The sequence below is a fragment of the Lissotriton vulgaris genome, chromosome 8, assembly GCF_964263255.1.
Source record: "Lissotriton vulgaris chromosome 8, aLisVul1.2, whole genome shotgun sequence".
In the NCBI taxonomy this organism is placed as follows: domain Eukaryota; kingdom Metazoa; phylum Chordata; class Amphibia; order Caudata; family Salamandridae; genus Lissotriton; species Lissotriton vulgaris.
The window spans coordinates 1,288,085,466-1,288,104,626 of NC_141696.1; the positions used below are offsets into that span (position 1 = coordinate 1,288,085,466).

The window sequence follows — 19,161 nt, forward strand, 5'->3', positions numbered from 1 at the left end:
CAGCGAGGACCCTTGCGGAACCCCCATGGCCAGAGGCTGGAACCTGGACTTGAAGGGAGGGATGGCAACACAGAAGGAACGGTTGTCCAGGAAGGAGCGGAACCACTGCAGCGCTTGGCCACCGATGCCAATCTCCTCGAGCCGATGCAGGAGGGTGCTGTGAGATACAGTGTCGAAGGTGGCGCTGAGATCTAACAAAATCAGCGCCGCCGTCTGACCAGCATCCAACCTCGCACGGAGATGTTCCACCATCACAAGAAGGGCGGTCTCCGTGCTGTGACCAGCACGGAAGCCATTTTGTGTGGGATCGAGTGCATTGGTCCGGGCTAGATGTTCTGACAGGGCCAGATTGACATGGGCCTCTGTCAGCTTAGCTGGTCAGGGTAGCAGCGAGATGGGACGGTAGCTTTCCGGCTTAGACGGGTCCAAGGAGGGTTTTTTAATGATCGGAGACACCACCGCCTGCTTCCATCTAGTTGGAACCACCCCCGACTCCAGGGAGAGGTTGACAAGGGAACGTACAACAGGGCGTCCCATAAAGGTCTGGTCTCGAAAGAGAGCAGGTCTCACTGGATCAGATGGAGACCCAGATTTAACTTGCAAAGCAAGTTTATCAAACCCTTCCGAGGTCAGAGGGGGGAATGAAAGCAGGGTGATCTGATGAGGTGTCTCGTTGGAACTACCCAACATGGTCCCAATACTGGGGAATGTCCGGTATATAGCTTGGACTTTTCCCAAGAAATAGGCGTCAAGGGATTCGCAATGTGCGACAGAACTCTCAGCCGTGGAGGTAATACGCTTTGCCATAAGATCTTTGACCGCCTTAAAGATGGCCTTCGACGGGTTGGTGCTGTTCCGGAATTCATCGGCATAGAAGGCCGCTCGAGCACGACATATAGCCCGATGATAGAGCTTGACGGACGCGGCATATGCAGCTTTTAACTCAGCCCCATATGTCTTCCGCCAGGCCCTCTCCGCCCGTCTACAAGCTCCCTTCAAGGCGCGCAGAGCGCCATCATACCAGGGACTCGACTCACGTGGATTGATTGGATTGCGTGGATTACGTTTGCCAAGGCTTGTTGGGTCCAATCCGGATACCGACACCGCAATCAACTAGATCCATCGTGGGACAGCTCGAATCCAGCTCCTGGTCGCCGTCGACGTCTCCTGGACCTCGTGGCCGAAGAGACAAACTTCACCTTTTCTCCTGAAATCACCCTAAATTGGCTGGCTGCTTTCCATCGCCATCCTGGCCACTGACAAGTGACCCAGACTCTCTCCCTTCTGCTTTCAGGTTTTTCAGATCTTCGATCCACCCTTGGACCCACCCAGAAACTTTTCCTCTAGACGCATGCAGCACTTCTTTGCAGCTCTCCATTGAAAGTGACGACGAAACCCGACATCAAAAGACACCTATGCACCCGGCTTCCGTGGGTGAGGTAACACAAGTAGTCCGGTAGTCTCGAGGGTATTGGCCCTCCAAGTCTCTGAGTCTAAAAGCGTTCCATCGTAGTTCCTTTAGAAGTGTCCTTAAACTGTAAATTTGTAACTTGTTTGTTTCCCATAGAAAGTCAATGGTAACCCGTGTCTGTGTTCAGACACTGCACGCGTCTCTCGTGGGCCTCCTGCATCCTAACCTTTGGTTGTTTAGAGTAGCCCCAGCGATTCCACAGGCCCCAGGCCTGCTCTTTAATTCTCATGTGGTTCTTATACCACTATTTTAGTATATGGTTTGTGAGGCCCCTAGGGCAAAACGTATACTGTGCAACTTATGGTATGCTAATTGAGATCCTTGTAATGTACTTTTACCTCTGACCTCATAAAGAGTGCAGAGGGGTTGTGTTAAGAATAAGTACACATATATTTGATATATACCTTGTGTGGTGTGCTTTCATTTGATACTCAAAGGATTATAATTGGTAAAACAACTAGCTTAATTCGCTCTCTGAAGTCTTAGCGTGAAGATTGCTTGTCACTGCTACCCCTAGGATAGCTTTCTATAAGGTTGACTTTACAACCTTCATAAATAAGGGTCGATTAGACTGGTGCAAGGTGCCCACAAGAACTAGTGGACATCTTATGCCAGGCTAACTTCTCACATCCATCTTCTCCGAACTAGACCCTGTTCTAAGCAGAGCTGCTGGCCCCCTTCTGAGCACTTCTCCCTGTTTTACCACATCCAGCACAATAGGTTGAACTTTAAAGTACGACCTAACTGAGGGGGTAATCCTGACTTTGTGGTATATGGGGTTAATTTTTGCCTTCCCAGCCTTTATGCTCCTGCTTTTAACCTCACTCCGCTGGAAGGTGGAGCAACTGCTGTCTATGGCTATGCCTGTTCCCTGACAGCCAGTTTGAAAAAGGGTTGGGGGGAGCTCTTCCTAGCAATTCCAATGGCAGACCTCACCTTCCTGGGAGCCTGCTTGTTTCCCTTTACATCTAACTTTAGGGGTTCCTGGAAAGCCCCACCCCGGTTCCCTTTACCTTCTTTGGCTCCCATTACTGGGAGCACAGCACTTGATAGCACTTGGTCCAGAGGACTCGTCTGTGGTTGTTGGAGAGAAGAGAGAATCTTCGTGGAGGCGCTGACTCTGGCTTCCTGCCCTTCTGCCTCCTAAGCGGTGATAGCCTTCTCCAGAGCCGAATGAGCACGACAGGTGCTGCCGCTACCTGCGCTGACCAGGAGGAGACTGCGAGCCGCTGTTCTGCGGCTCTTCCTAAGCTCTGGGGCGGCCGCCTCCCACCACGTGGAAGCAGGAGAGGCAGCTGACAAACGGATCCCAGCGGGCGCTGCAGCGCCGAAACACATGCCCCGAAGCTGGAAGAAACGAGGAACAAAGAGCAGAACGTCCGCAGCCCTGAAAAAATGCTTGCAAAGGTAAGGCGGATTCCAGCTTCGCCTATTCATAGAGTTGTGGGAACCGAGTGCCTCCCGGGAGCAAGCGGCAGCTCACGTAGCAGTCGCCATGTTCTCCAAATACCCCTCGGGCGTCATAATGCATATGTTTTGAGTTTGACAATTTACAAAACTTATTTAAACACACCTGTATGGTCACTTTTAGATTTCTAGATCGATGTCCATTTTGTGTAAATATTCCCGCCCATGTGCGGGACCCCGGAAACAATATAAAAATATATATGTAAAAAACACATATATCTCGCTCCACATATATGTATGTACATATATTATTTTTCTCACAACAATGCAGCTCCATAACTGAGGGTAAAAACAATGTAAACACATATACATGCACTGCAATTATTTAGGAAGCAAAAGGAAAGAAAACACATTAGGTCAAATAATCTTTGAACTTTGTGTTTTAATGAGTAAACCACTCATAAATCCTGAAAATTGCTTGTAAATAGACATTGTTAGCCCTCAGGCTGCATTGTAAAAACAATAGCATAGAAAATGAAACCATTTTCAACAAAAACTGGCACCGTGCCTTTAAGGCAGCCATGACCCCAGGCTTCCCATCATGCCTCAGGGGTGACAGTTAGGTCAGTTGTTCTTTGCATAACCCTGAAGACAGGGCTCAACCACAAGATTGAAAACAGTACCAAATCTCATTTACCTGGGGAGGCGGTTGGGTTGCTTATGACTTTGATGAGGATACCCCTGGAAGAGAACTAGGATTACAGGTAAGTAACATATCCTTCTCTTCCAGGGGATCCTCATCAATAGTCATAAGCACTGAATAGAATAGCAAGCACATCAACCACCTGCAGGTAAATGAGAAGTACATGACCCAACCAAATCATAACAGCCAAATCCTCAGCTGTTAAACAGATTCCTCAGGGAGGCCTGGCCCACATGGGTATCTGCTCTCGTGTCAGAATCTAGACAGTAATGTCTGGTAAATGTATGGACAGACCTCCAGGTCGCCGCTTTACAAATCTCAGACATGGGCACATCATGCAGGTAAGCCGCCGTGGCTGCTCTACCTCTAGTGGAATGCGCCTTAGGAGTACCCCCCAGAGGCTTCTGCGCCAATTGGTAAGCAAGCTTGATACACGAAACGATCCACCTGGAGATAGAACGTTTCAACGCTACATGACCAGTTCTGATCGATCCGTAGTTGACAAACAATTGATCAGAATGTCGAATAGACTTGGACCTGTCCAGATAGAACTTTAAAACCCTTTTCAGGTCCAAAGAGTGTAACGCCCTCTCAGCTGGAGTAGAGGGATTAGGAAAGAAAGTGGGTAAAGAGATAGACTGATTGACATGAAAATCTGATACCACTTTCGGCAGGAAAGAAGGGTGCGTTCTGAGCACCACTCTGTTTAAATGAAACACTGTATACGGTTCTTTAGTACAGAGAGCCTGAATTTCGCTCACCCTACGGGCTGACGTAATCGCTACCAAAAAAGCCGCTGTCCAGGAAATATGCTGTAAAGTAGCTTTATGAATGGGCTCAAAAGGAGGGCCCATCAATTTTGATAGTACTAGGTTCAGCTCCCAGGGCGGAGAAGGAGGCCGTACAGGAGGGTACACCTTTTTCAGACCTTGCAGGAAATCTTTTACTGCTGGAAGCTGAAAAAAGAAGTCTGTGAAGGTGATCGCCTATAAGCTGTTATAGCCTGCATGTTCTGTCTCTTCGTCCACCACTGGAGGGAAGATTGAGCTACCTCCGACAAAGTGATCGGATCGTCCCATCGATCTGAGTGTTGGTCCCATTTGTCCTCCAGATCCTGCTGAAGAGGACGCATCCGAAGTCTGGCGTTCGATACTAGGAAGATGCAGGAAGCCATCGACCCCAAGAGTGAGGCTATCTTCCGCACTTTCTGAGACCTGTGGAGAAGAATTTGCTGGCACTTGAGCGCTATCGAAAACTGTCTCTCCTCCGAAGGAAACACTTTTCCTACTTCGGAGTCTAGCAGAGCTCCTAGGAAGTGGATCTTCTGAGTGGGCTGAGAGACAGACTTGCTGTAGTTGACATGCAGTCCTAGACGCTGACAAAGTTCTATGCATGTCTGGAATTGATTCCTTACATTGCCTGGAGTTGGACCTTTCAACAGCCAATCGTCTAAGTATGGGTACACGAAGACTCCCCTGCGGCGTAGAGCTGCCGCCACCACTGCGACACACTTCGTGAACACCCTGGGGGCCGACTTCAACCCAAACGGAAGGACTTTGAACTGGTAGTGGGAGGTCCCCACCCGGAATCGAAGGAATCTCCTGTGATCGGGCTGTATTGGTATATGGAAGTACGCATCTTGAAGGTCAATCGAACACATCCAATCCCCCTTCCTGAGATGTGGATATATTTGGTGAAGCGCCAACATGCGAAACTTTTCCTTTCGTTCATGCAGATTGAGTGTTCTTAAGTCCAGAATGGGCCTGTATTCTTCCTTTTGGCCCTTTTTTCTGACCAGAAAATACCTCGAGTACACTCCTTTCCCCCTTTGGGACACCGGAACTCTCTCGATGGCTTCTTTTTCGAGGAGTGTCGCTACTTCTTTTTTTAACCTTTGTAGCTGGTGGCTTGATGTTGACATCGGGGAAACGGGTGGAGGTAGACGATGGAAACGAAGACAGTACCCATTCTGCAGCGTAGACAACACCCATTGATCTTTTGTAATGGCCTGCCACTCTGTCCTGTGATGCGCAATGCTTCCCCCCACTGGAGTGGGTAACGGCGCTGGGGGAAGTGAAGACTCATTGCTTCTGCTGAGATTTATTGAAGTTGTTGCCTTGGCGCTGATTTCCATTTCCTTTGGAATTGCCCTTGCCTTTGTATTGTGACTTTTGTAGGCCCTGCTGGTTCTGGCATTTCTGCCAGTGAGGGGTTTGAACCCTCTGCTTCGAAGAACCCTTGTTGTTCGAACGGAACTTCTTCCGGAATTCCTTTTTCTTCTCAAGCCCCACGGCTTTGAGGGTGTCTAACTCGGTCTTCATCCGCTGCATCTCCTCATCAGCACTCGCTCCAAAAAGATACGTGCCTGAAAAAGGAAGGTTTAGGATTCTGGCTTGAGCCTCTGGTTTCAATGCTGTGAGGCGTAACCAAGAGGATCTCCTTGCTGTGATTCCATGCACATAGCCATGCGCAGCCAGCGTTGCCCCATCTGCCGCCGCTCCTATAAACTGATTGGAGACTTGACCGCCCTCCATCAGAACCTCCTCAAAGTCCTTTCTATCTTCCTGAGGAAGTTTTGCAGAAAACCTCTGAAGTGAGTCCCACAGAGCTCTATCATACCTGCCGAGCAGCGCTTCCGCATTGGAGAATTTGAGGAAAGAGGCTGAGGTGTTACAAACTCTTCTCCCCGATGAGTCTTGCACCTTGCTATCCTTATCCGGAGGTACCGTGGATGAGGAAGCTACCGCATTGGATTTTCTAGCCGCCACAATGATTACTGAATCTTGCGGGGGACCAGCTTTGAGGAACAGAGGATCCTCCTCCGGAGGACGATACTTCTTGAGAATCCTCGCTGGAACGGACTTCACCGTTGCCGGAGTGAGGAAGACTTCATTCACTGGTTCCATTATACCCGGGACCAACGGCAACAACGGTTTGGGTGCCGTTCTGTGTTGCAGGGTTTCAAATATGACAGTCGTCTTGATTTGCGGAGCTGTCATCGGCACTCCCAGCTTCAGGGCTCCCCTGTCCAAGATATCTTGGAACGAGAAAATATCTTCAGTTGGAGATATCCTCGAGCGTGGACGGCTTGTTAGGATTGGAGAGTACGCTCTGTGAGATCGGGTTCTCGAAGAACTTGAAGAGCTACGTGTCCTCCTGGACCTAGATCTTCTGCTTGAACGCGTTCTAGAACGAGATCGCTCTTTGTGACGAGAAGTTTTTCTCTTACTTGAGTGCCTAGAACGAGACCGTTCCCTGTGGGGAAGAGGTTGGTCTCGATACCGTCTTAGCCGATCTGTCGTCTCCTTGTCCTTTGCCCAGTGGTGAAGAGGTCTATTCCACCTTGGGGAAAGCTGAATAGTAGGAGATTTGTGGATGGGATCCTTCACTGGTGAACGTGACCGTGGAGGTTGATCCGTTTGATCCTGTTGCGATCTTGCAGGGGATTTGGACCTCTCCCTATCCGATGCGCAGCTTTGTCCATCCGAGTATCTGCCATTCCGAGATGATGAGGAGGATGAGGAAAGACTCACTAGAGATCTAGAGGAAGACCTCGACCAAGATCTCTCTTCTGCAATCCTCCTTCTCTTGGCAGGAGGATCCTGCACTGGAGATTGTTCCACCTCCGCAGCCGATGCTGAACCTGGAGAACCCAACTGCGGTCCTAGGACGTGAGCCTGGCCCAATGAGTCACTTTCCTTGTCCTGAATCACCTGTTTCAAAGGTGACCTCTCCTTTGATCTTGCAGGAGAAGTGTTCTCTGGCTGCGAAGCGCTCCGTTCCCTGGATCTTTGCTGATCCATCGACGGTGGTCGTACCGACGCCGAGCAGGTAGAGGCTCTCTCGACGTGATTTTTCCAACGTCGACCTCGGGTGGCGATGACTGTCCTTCGACGTGGAGCATCTCGCCGTTGAAGGTTGTCTGCTCGACGTCGGCTGTTTCGACGCCGATAGCCGTTGTTTTGTCGGCGACTGGGCGTGCCTCGAGTCCGAATGCCGCTTCGACGTCGAACGCTCTTGACCAGGCGTCGACGTTGGCTGCTTCGACGTCGACCGATGAGTCGACAGAGGCTCCCTCGACGTCGAATGACCATGGCTAGTCGTAGACGGAGGATGACTCTACGTCGAACGCCGATGGCCCGGCGTCGACGGAGAATGCCTCGACGTCGTAGCATGACGATGCTTCTTCGACGTCAGGTGGCTCGCCGTCGAGCTCTTCTGCTTCGACGGTGACCTATCCCTCGACGCTGACTGTAGCGGAGGTGCCTTAAATGTAGACGCTGAAGACATCTTCTTCGTCGCCGTCGACTGCTTCTACAACGCCGATCCCGACGTCGAATGTGAACCAGTCGGGGCTTCTCTCGACGTCGACGGCGCCTTCCGACTTTTCTGCTTCTTGGGAGATCTTCCTCTCTCAGAAAGCCCATAAACTCGAATCCTCTCACGGTCTTTAAGAGTCCTGGAAGTTAAAACCTGGCAGTGTTTACAGGTTTTAGAGGAATGAGATTCTGGTAGGCACAGGATACACACTGAATGAGTGTCAGTCTTGGCCATCTTCCTTCCACACGAAGGACATTTGTCAAAGAGAGAAGGCATCTTTGACAGGAAAAATACCTTTTTTAAGCCTAAAAAAGGTTTCAGTAACACCTTATGTCTAAAAGACGTCGAGTGAAAGCAAAATTAGTTGATTAATAGGAATATTTTTTGACAGAAAGTCAAAAAGAAAAGAATGTTTCACCAGGGTCCTGACTGAAGGAGCCGGAAAGAACAACTGACCTGTCACCCCTGAGGCATGATGGGAAGCCTGGGGTCATGGCTGCCTTAAAGGCACGGTGCCAGTTTTTGTTGAAAATTGTTTCATTTTCTATGCTATTGTTTTTACAATGCAGCCTGAGGGCTAACAATGTCTATTTACAAGCAATTTTCAGGATTTATGAGTGGTTTACTCATTAAAACACAAAGTTCAAAGATTATTTGACCTAATGTGTTTTCTTTCCTTTTGCTTCCTAAATAATTGCAGTGCATGTATATGTGTTTACATTGTTTTTACCCTCAGTTATGGAGCTGCATTGTTGTGAGAAAAATAATATATGTACATACATATATGTGGAGCGAGATATATGTGTTTTTTACATATATATTTTTATATTGTTTCCGGGGTCCCGCACATGGGCGGGAATATTCAGTGCTTATGACTATTGATAAGGATCCCCTGGAAGAGAAAGATGAGTTTCTGCCTTTCCAATCCATCAACTCAGGTGTGGAGGTTTTGCTGCCACAGTCACGTCTGCAGGAAGGCACATTGTGATTGCCTCTGGTGGACAAACTGCCTGTCCGCCCTCCGACAACCACTTTTGCTTATGGCGCCGTCGACGCCGGTAAACATACCTGACGGAGTCAATAGCACTCTGACAGTCTTTCGTCCATCAACCTGCCAGCATCTAAATAGAGCTGGGCAGAATGCCTATTAGGCGGACGGGGAATCTGTTGGAAAAGGGACGGCAGGACCATTACTGCCAAGATCTGGATACGGCCAAGTGTCTGGAATTACCTGGAATAAGGTGGTAACCCTAGTAGAGTCACTTTGCAGGTCACTAGGAATGATCAATGTGTAAGTTGTGCTGTTTACACTCATACTTTCAACTCTGGAAGGGCTTTAGGAGGTATACACAACTCTTATTTCAATAAAACTCTGTGTTGTGCATTGTTAGAATAGCTCATATATCAGGCAGGTAGTATTTTAGTCACCTCTGCGGTAGTTGGAACATGATGCAGTAACTCTGTTACAATGAGAGACTTAGGGCCATATGTAGGTAAATTCCAAATACCGACTCCGTAATACCGAATCATACCGAATCGGTATTAAGAATGAGGTAAACGTGATGTAGGTAAATATTCGTTAAACATTACCGATTCGTTCCTAATCGGTATTAAATACCGATTGTGACCAGATCGGTAATAAAAATGCATACCGAAAGGCTAATACCGATTCGATGTTACCGAATCCACACCCAAAATCGGAAATACCGAATCGGTAATTCGAAAAACAGCGTTTTGGTGAATCAGCCAATCCTGATACACCCATTTACTTCCCAAACAGGAAGTTGCCACACCCAGCCAGGTGCACAGGGCCTGGAGCTCACTGTGAGGCAGACAGGCAGGAGAGCTGAGGAGGCAGCAGCAACATAGACCAGAAAAAGAATAGAGAAAAAAAACAGAACAAGCATTGCAATGGCAAGCCAGGACAAGGAGAAGGAGGGAGGTGAAAGAAAAAGAAAACTCAAGTTCAGCGACAAGGAGCTTGAGATCCTGATTGAGGAAGTCACCCAAGTGTACCACAAGCTGTTTGGAGCCCAGTCCCACCAAGTGCCAGACGCACAGAAGAGGCAAATATGGAGCGGCATTCGGGACAAGATCAATGCCATAGGTGTGACCCTGCGCACCATAGAGGACATCAGAAAGAGGTGGTACGACCTCAGAAAAACTGCAAAACAGAGGATGGCAGAGAGACATAGGCTGGCAGGGAAAACTGGAGGAGGAAAAAATCGAGCCCCAGTACCAACACCACTGGAACAGATGGTGGAGTCCACCATCCAGCGGGAGAGTGTGAGTGGCATAGGAGACGCAGACAGCTCCGCCAGAGCAGCTAGAAAACAAGGTAAGAAGCATGCCCAGCATGCTGCCCTAACCCCTCCCAAACCCCAACCCCCATAGTGGTAAAAGTGCTCCCACTCCACACCATGTCTTACTGCTTACCTGCAATGCATACTGGGTGATGTAGTCAGTGTGAAATCATGATCAGGACTGTCAGGGCAGCTAACACAATAGCATGGTAACATAATTGGACAGGTCAGGATAACCACTGTGCACTGTTGGCATGTACTTTAATGCAATGGCATAGCAGACAGAGCATTGAGAAAATTTACATTTGTGTCATTTCAGGCGAGTCATCTCGCAGTGCAGCTGAGGGCAGCAGAGGCAGGTCAGCCAGGCCAGAGGGGAGTGAACACGATGAAGACAGCATGGCTGCAGGGAACACCAGCTCTGCGCCATCGCAGCCAGCCAATCGTCCACCACAGACATCACCACAGCGCCAGGGAGGGCCGCAATCCCCTCTCACTCAGTCACCACTGCGACGTTCACCTACACCACCACCACCATCACCACCACCACCACAACCACAGTCAGGCAGGAGGCATGCCGTGATCACCCTCCAGCAGATGGAGGAGTCGGAGGAGGAGGGCAGCCAGCGCCAACAAAGTCCTATTGTAGAGAGATCCAACAGGGAGCGGGCTGGTTCAGCATCCGAGGGTGCGAACATCTCATCACGACGCCGCAGGGCAAGGCCGGTCAGTCCAGTGGAATTTGAGCAGGGTGGCAGTGTGTTTGCTGGACTGGAAGGCAACATGCTGAAGGTCCAGCGCCTGCAATGGAGGGAGATGAAGTTGTTACACAGGGAGGTGGCAAACATTAACAGACATATGCACAAGATGGAGGAGGGTATCAGTGCCATGGGGGAGAATATGTCTGCAGGGATGGAGAGGGTAGCAACCTCGGTGGACAACCTGTGCAGCCAGCTGGAGCAGGACCGTGTTGGCATGCGCCGACAGAGACTGAGACTCCAAGACTATACTTCGTCGGTGAACCGGCTGGCCAGTACGACAGCACTGATGTGTCGCCGGTCCATCGCCATGCAGGAGGAGATGGCGCATTGCAGCAGGGATGTGGCCAGGGGGATGGTGTCCATGACCTCAGTGCTAGAGCTCATGCAGAATGCTAAGGCCTCAAATATGGAAGGGGGGGGGACAGTGAGGAGGCTTCCAGCCGTGGTAGCGTCACACCCTCACCCACCGAGTGCAGGAGGCGTAGTGGACGTACTGTCCCAGCACAGGAACGGTCCAACTCACAAGTCAGTGTGGATGGGGAACATGCACGTGCAGCACGGGGACGCAAGAAGTGAAGGACTCTGGCTGTCCACATGCATGTGATGGGTGATGTAACCCATGTCCAATTGGACATTGCTCAGAATGCTGTAGGTGTGCCAAATAAACACCTGTACATGTAATTTGAAATGCCTCAGTGTCGTTACTCACTCAGAAGTAGTGTGATGTTATCTCTGCCCGTCTATGTCTCCCATCATGTTCAATTGCAGCACCAGCCGCGCTGGGCTCTGGCTGAGGGTTGTCCTCGTCTTCGTCCTCTGACTCAGTCAGTTCCACTGCAGTTCCTTTTTTCGTGGCCAGATTGTGTAGCATTGCACACGTAGCAATAATCTTGCAACATTTGATGGGGCTGTACAGACGCGCACCTCCTGTTTTGTGGAGGCAACGGAATCTGCTTTTGAGCATACCAAAAGTGCGCTCCACCACGTTGCGTGTGCTCCTATGTGCCACATTGTATCTCCTCTCCCTTCGGGTGGTTGGGTTCAGATATGGTGTGAGGAGATACGGCCGGAGGGCATATGCGCTGTCACCTATGAAGAGAAGTAAGTGGCATTGATTGGTGTGACCAACAGCTTGTGGCAGGGTGTACATCAGGGTGTGTGACATTTACTTACCTAGTATGTATCCGTCGGCAAATTCACCAGCAAGCAGACGTGTATGTATGCCACTGTTCCTGAAGATGTAAGCATCGTGGGTACTCCCGGGGTATTTGGCCACAATGTCTGTGATAATGTGTTTGGCATTGCAGATCACCTGCACATTGATTGAGTGGGTGGATTTGCGGTTCCTGTAAATGTATTCACTTGCTGCAGGTGGGCAGATGGGAATGTGGGTCCCATCGATGCAGCCGATCACGTGGGGGAAGTGTGCAAGTTGATAGAACTCCAGCTTGGTTCTCTGCAGCTCCACCTGCGTACTGGGGAAGGATATGTAATGTTCCATTCTGTCCATCATGGCGTCTAGGAAGGTGTCGAAGATCCGGTGTGAGGAGATACGGCCGGAGGGCATATGCGCTGTCACCTATGAAGAGAAGTAAGTGGCATTGATTGGTGTGACCAACAGCTTGTGGCAGGGTGTACATCAGGGTGTGTGACATTTACTTACCTAGTATGTATCCGTCGGCAAATTCACCAGCAAGCAGACGTGTATGTATGCCACTGTTCCTGAAGATGTAAGCATCGTGGGTACTCCCGGGGTATTTGGCCACAATGTCTGTGATAATGTGTTTGGCATTGCAGATCACCTGCACATTGATTGAGTGGGTGGATTTGCGGTTCCTGTAAATGTATTCACTTGCTGCAGGTGGGCAGATGGGAATGTGGGTCCCATTGATGCAGCCGATCACGTGGGGGAAGTGGGCAAGTTGATAGAACTCCAGCTTGGTTCTCTGCAGCTCCACCTGCGTACTGGGGAAGGATATGTAATGTTCCATTCTGTCCATCATGGCGTCTAGGAAGGTGTCGAAGATCCGGGAGAGGCAGCTCTGTGATACTCCACCCACTGCTGCTATCACACCCTGGAAACTTCCTGATGCTAGCAGGTGCAGGCAGCAGAGTACTTGGACATGGGGGGGGATTGCGTGGGCCCTTGGTGTCTGATGCTCCAGATAGAGTGTTAGGTCCCGTATTAGCTCCAGGATGGTGTCTGGGTGCAATCTGTATCTCTCGTGTATTTCAGCGTCTGTCAAGTGGAACAGAGTGATGCGTACTCTGTACACCTGCTCCTCACGTCTCCAGATCCTCATTCCTGCTGCTCTCAGCCGTAGGCGCCTTGCTATGAGATAGAGGCCTGCCATTGTGGTCATACAGATGCATTTTGGGTGTGTTTATATAGACTCCTCCTGATTACCACATGCTCCAGAAACGTGGTAATTAGCGAATCGTTATCACCGATTTTGGCCAAATTCGGTATTACCGGGGTTTGCTACATAGCATATTTGGGGGTTTTACCGATTCGTTTCTACCGAATCGGATCTCATTGTTTCGGTAATTCCGATTCGGTGACGTAAGGTTTTTACCGATTCGTTATTATCGATCCTATTCGGTATTACCTACATCTCACATGGCTACATATTTGTCGGTAATACCGAAAATGAGCCTTTTTCGGTGTTACCGATCGGTATTTGGCCACCTACATATGGCCCTTAGTTAGATCACTGAAGCAGGCCATATTTTTTCACTGAATATGCTGTTCCGCTCCATGTATGGCTTGATTTGGAGTCCCTGTTACACCGTCAAGAGAAAATACATTTGTCCAGCTTTACTCTAAAGTCAAAATGTCAAAGATTAGGTCTGTCATGAGCAGACTCAAAAGCAATCAACACATTCCAGATTTAACCTTTTCTGGACTGTCCAAGAAGCCAGAAACAGTAAAATCAGTGATTTATATACAGCTCTAATCTATCAGAAAAAAAGTTATATTGTTTCACTTGTTTAATTCTGACTAATGAGGAGTTTTATGTTTTAACTGTGTTTGAGGGTTGATTTTCAACAGAATATTGGCCACTTATAAACAGTAACTTGTCAATTTATGGGGTTTCCAGTTGTGCATTTAGGTGGGTTTACCTTCTCTAACCCTAAAACACACACACACACTACCCCTCCTTCCCCCCTCCTATTTACCCCACATAACCATCTCTCATAGGTATAACACTTAGGGTCACCAACATGGCTTGCCAGAGTGGCAGGGACGGTTTCATAAGAAGTGCAGCGGTGAGATGTCACCATATTTAGGTTTTCAGATACAAATCTCTAACGTTAAAGAATTGCAAGGAAAGTTTCATATCTCATTCTCAGGCAAGACACATCACATTTGAGCTAGTTTCAGAACTAATAAAAGAACCTTATTACAAAAAAACTATCTGGAGAGGCAAGGAGTGGGCAAGATAGTCATCGAAAACATCAACCTTCAGAAAGCCCCAGTGGGACATAAGTGATTCTCGTACCAACCGGAAGACAGACAAGCATAGGACAGACTATAAACTAAGGAGAAATCAAAAAGGAGTTTCACAAATCATTAAAAATATTGACACTATCGTCTTGGGATACAAAAATGCCTTTCACATGTGGACGGGTGGTTTATATATAATACGCTGCCATACATAAGATGTTTCAAACAATATATATCTTTGGTGATGGCAAGGTACTAGAAAACATTTGGGAGGATCAGAATAAATTAACATCTCTCTGATATGGTTCAGGTAGATGGAGCACATGACAAGTTTGCAAGTACCCAGCCTCAGATTTTTGCCTTTGTCAAAAATATTTGACATTTACATTATTAAATACCGTTATTTTTTCTTCACCGCTGACCAAATGAAATACTTTTTTGTTGCTGTGGTATTTTTTTTTTTATGATGGTTCCTTTATTTTCACATAATACCCAAGAGTGTATCATCACTTTTGACTTAAATGTCCGCAAAACAAAAAGGAGCAAAGTAGTGAAAATAAGAAAGAATTTCATCAAGGATGAATGTTGCTTTATCCATCTACTTACCTGTCCCCATCTGTCTCACAGTTACGTCTTCCATTTAAAAGTGAGAACATTAACCCAGACGTTTTACTAGCATTGCAGAGAAAACTCTCTCCACAGCGACCTGGCACATCTGATTAAGCACTCGTCAGATATGGAGAAGACCTTCTAGGATCTGAATAATACTAGATATGCATTCATTCATGTGTGGACTCTGCGGTCCTTCTTTGCTGTTAGCAGCCTCCTTTTTTGCCACATTCATAGATAAAAAAAACCCTCACAAACTGGATTACAGAGTATCAATAAAATACTGATACTTAAGCCAAGCGAAAATAAGGATCAGATTTTAATGTTATCAAAATAATGCAGTGACTCAAAATAAAACTTTAAGTAGGTGACTTAGAAATCATGCAACAGCAATATAGGAACTGTTTAAAATATACAACAGTTTTTTCACTAAGTTAACATGAAACAATACTAGGAAAAGTATTTGTAACAATCCGTGATAATTTACAATATCATGCTAGTGACACCTTTTCAAAGCAAAAGTAAGAAAATGTTGACATACTTGTGTATTTTCATTTAGTGCTTTGTCCTCCTGCCACGGCGCCACTGCACCAGGTATTGTAAAATCCACAGTTTGGCACCCTATACTCAATTCGGTGACATAGGTGATTTTGATAATGACAGTCGCTTGAGGTGGTAAGTTTCCAACACTCACAGTAAAAACATCCTATAACAGAAATGTACCAATAATAAAGATATGCACATTACACTAACTCTCAAATAACCTGGCGTCAAAGTTACGTGGGTAAGCCTATAACATGAAAAAATATATTTTTCAATAATTTATCATGTACAAAGTTTCCATTTAAAGAATCATAAAATGCAACAAATAAAGATTCACAAATTGTGGCTCCTTATATGAAATGTAAAAAAAAACATTTTTTTCAGAAGTGGTGGCAATTTACGAACCGACTTCTAACGAATCCATTGTTATTTTGTGAATCACCAAATGAATTAATAGGTTTGTCCTCAAAATAATGATTCTTAGTGGGTTGCAATTCGACCAACCATGAGGTAGGTAACAAATTGCGACCCACTAAGATTAGCGATAACCATCATGTCTGAGACTGCTTTTATGGTTTAAATCTTTTATTGAGTTTTCAAAACAGGAAACACAAACAGCCCCCGCTTCCCCAGCAGATGAAATAATGCCGCAAACTTCCTGTATGACACAAATGAAAGCGCACAATAGTAAGCATAACGACAATGCAAGCTTAGAAGCGTCCTTGTGACAGGGAAGTGTTGTCAAACAACTCCCCCCCCCTTCCCCACCCCCCTCCTTGTCCACAAAGCAAATGAAAGGGGAAGAAGGGATCCATCAGGCCAATGACCAGAGATCGTGAATCGATCCTCAGCTCTGTACCTTGCGTTTGCGCGTCGGAGCCTTCTGTTCCTCGATCGGGGTGTCTGCTAGTCGCAGCAGGCGCAGGTAGCGTGGACAGCTCAGTTCCCTGAACTCCCCCGTGAGCAAAGTCAAAAAGGGCCACCAGAGATCTGCAAACTCCTCACCCCTCCCCGCCTTTGCCAAGGACAACTTCTCCATAACCAGTATCATCCACAGCCTTTGGAGCCAACCTGTGTGTGGAGGGGGTTGTGTGGTCCTCCAATGTGCCAGGATGTTTTGCATGGCTGCCCCCAGAGCAATCTCTATGAGCCTTCCCCTCCTAGATTTCAAGGGGTACATCAAAGCATTAGGGAGTCCAAGCAAGATGTAAGCGGGAAATCTAGGAAGTTGGGTATCAAGATGGGAGTCGATGTCGTCCAGAATCGTACTCCAATAGGACTGCAGACGATCACAGCTCCAGAGTAAGTGCTCCAGTGTGCCCAACCCCCCCACACTCTCTCCAGCAGCGGTCACTAATGCTGGGGACCCAGTGGTGTAGGCGTTCCGGTGTATGCTACCAGTATGTGGCCACTTTAGTCAAGGTATCGGTGAGGCCCGTGTGGTAAGCAGAGTGCCTGGCCCTATGATATATGCCGCCCCATTCTTTGTGTGTGAGTGGCCTCCCCAGGTCCCGCTCCCATCTGGTCCTGCCCGCGTTGTATGTATAGGTGGATGTGAGGAGGAGATGTTGTTACAGGGCAGAAATCAATTTCTTATCGGAGGTGCAGGTTACCAGCCATTTTTCATACGGAGTGAGGAAACGCTGTGCACCTGGTCTGACCTCGGGCTGTAGTACCCAATGGCGGATCTGCAGATAGGGTAGGCGATCGGACTCTGGAATACCATAGTCCTCCCTCATTTGTTGGAAGGAAAGAATACCGTTTGGATTGAACAGATGCCCCAGGGCTCTGCAGGGAGAACGTCTCCAGGCTGTAAATGCTCTAGGGTCCAGTCCCGGGGAAAAGTCGGGGTTAGCGAAGAGCGGGGTCATCGGGGAGGGAAAGGACGTAAGCTCGTGGCGGACAGCAACTCGGTCCCACACTTCCAAGACGGTGCTAGTAATATGCGAGGCGTAGAGGTTGGGGAGGCGGTGGCTCCTGGGGAGAAAGGGAACCCCCTGAAGGGGCCGGCCCGCAACTGCTTGATCCTGAAAAAGCCAGTTCTTGCCCGATTCCAACTGGTGCCATTCCACCAGGGTGCGAAGTTGCGTCGCTTGATAACATAAAAGGCGGTCAGAGACCCCAACTCCGCCATGAGCGGGCGGGAGTACCGCGATCGCATGCTTGAAGCGTGGACGGCGACCATTCCAGATAAATCGCGCCAGGTCGGACTGCGTCCGTTGAAGCCAACCCGCTGGCGGGTGCAGTGGGAGAGTCTGGAACACATAAAGGATTTGGGGCAGCAGGACCATCTTTGTAGGTGCTATCCTCCCCAGCCAGAAGAGAGAATGGCGCGTCCATCTCCGGAGTTCGTCGCTGAGGCGCGAGAGGAGCCTGGTATAGTTCGCCACCACAGTGGCCGGAATGGTTGGTCCCAGCAGAACTCCCAAGTAGGGGATTGTGGTGCTCGACCACTGCATGTCAAATTCGCCTTGTACCTCCGGTGAAAGAGAGTCATTAAGAGCCTCCGATTTCTCCACGTTTATCTTGAACCCCGAAGCCAACGCAAAGGTATGGAGTTCGATAAAGAGCGCTCGAAGCGATTGCATCGGCTCAGTGAGGGAGAGTAATATGTCATCTGCGTAGAGGCTGATCTTATGCACGTCTCCGCCAAAGGGGATGCCCCTGATAAGGTTATGTTGCCTGAGCCGTTGCGCTAACGGCTCCATATATAGAGCGAAAAGGATAGGGGAGAGGGGTCACCCCTGCCTGGTCCCTCTACCGATTTGAAAGCGCGGGGAAGTGTGCCCATTAACGCGGACCGTGGCATTGGGTCGGCCATAGCAATTCAGTATACGATTGCAGAGCACTTCCCCCACCCCAAAATGCTGTAGCACCTGTTCCAGGTAGGGCCAGTGCACCCTATTAAAGGCTTTTTCGGCGACGATGGTAAGTAGCATGCAATCCGGTCTTGTCCGCGACCCAGCCTCGATCAGGTGGAGAACACGTCTGGTGTTGTCACTGGTTTGCCTCTGGGGTATGAAACCCGCCTGGTCAGGTTCCACCAACTGTTGCATATATGGTACCAACCTGCTAGCCAGGATGCCCGTGTACAATTTGAGGTCCAGGTTTAAAAGGGATATCGCCTATAGGAACTACAACGTGTGGGGCCCCGGCCGGGCTTCGGTATAACTGTTATCGCCGCTTCCAGGAGGTCCGCCGGGATCGCGTCAGGCTGGTCAAAGGTGTTAAATAGGTCTCGCAACAGAGGGGCCACCTGGGGGCAAAACGTTTTATAAAAGGCTGCCGAGTAACCATCTGGGCCTGGGGATTTCCCTAGTTTGAGGTGAGATATCGCCGAAATCACCTCCTCTAGGCCGATGGGCCGGTCAAGAAACTCCGCCCGCGCTGCATTCAGGGACGGGAGGTGCAAGCCTCCTAGGTATGCGAGTCCGGCCTGCAGGTCGAGCGGGTCACCCGTATATAGAGTTTCATAAAATTCCCCAAAGGCTGCGGCTATGTCCGCGCCGTCAGCCACGAGGTCTCCCCGTCTGGTCTGTATGGATCGTATGCCCTGCCTTTGGCGCTGTTCTCGCAGCTTGCTCGCCAAAAGCTTC

At 48.8% G+C, this 19,161-nt stretch overlaps 1 protein-coding gene across 3 annotated transcripts in view; it reads right to left on the reverse strand.

Moving 5' to 3' along the window:
• PARP4 (poly(ADP-ribose) polymerase family member 4) overlaps window positions 1-19,161 on the reverse strand; it is a 1,988,214-nt gene that overhangs the window by 1,399,911 nt on the left and 569,142 nt on the right. For all 3 annotated transcript variants that reach the window (XM_086935217.1, XM_086935220.1, XM_086935219.1), the window contains exon 19: window positions 15,564-15,728. In XM_086935217.1, the coding sequence (XP_086791343.1) occupies window positions 15,564-15,728 (165 nt within the window). The remainder of the gene's footprint in view (window positions 1-15,563; window positions 15,729-19,161) is intronic.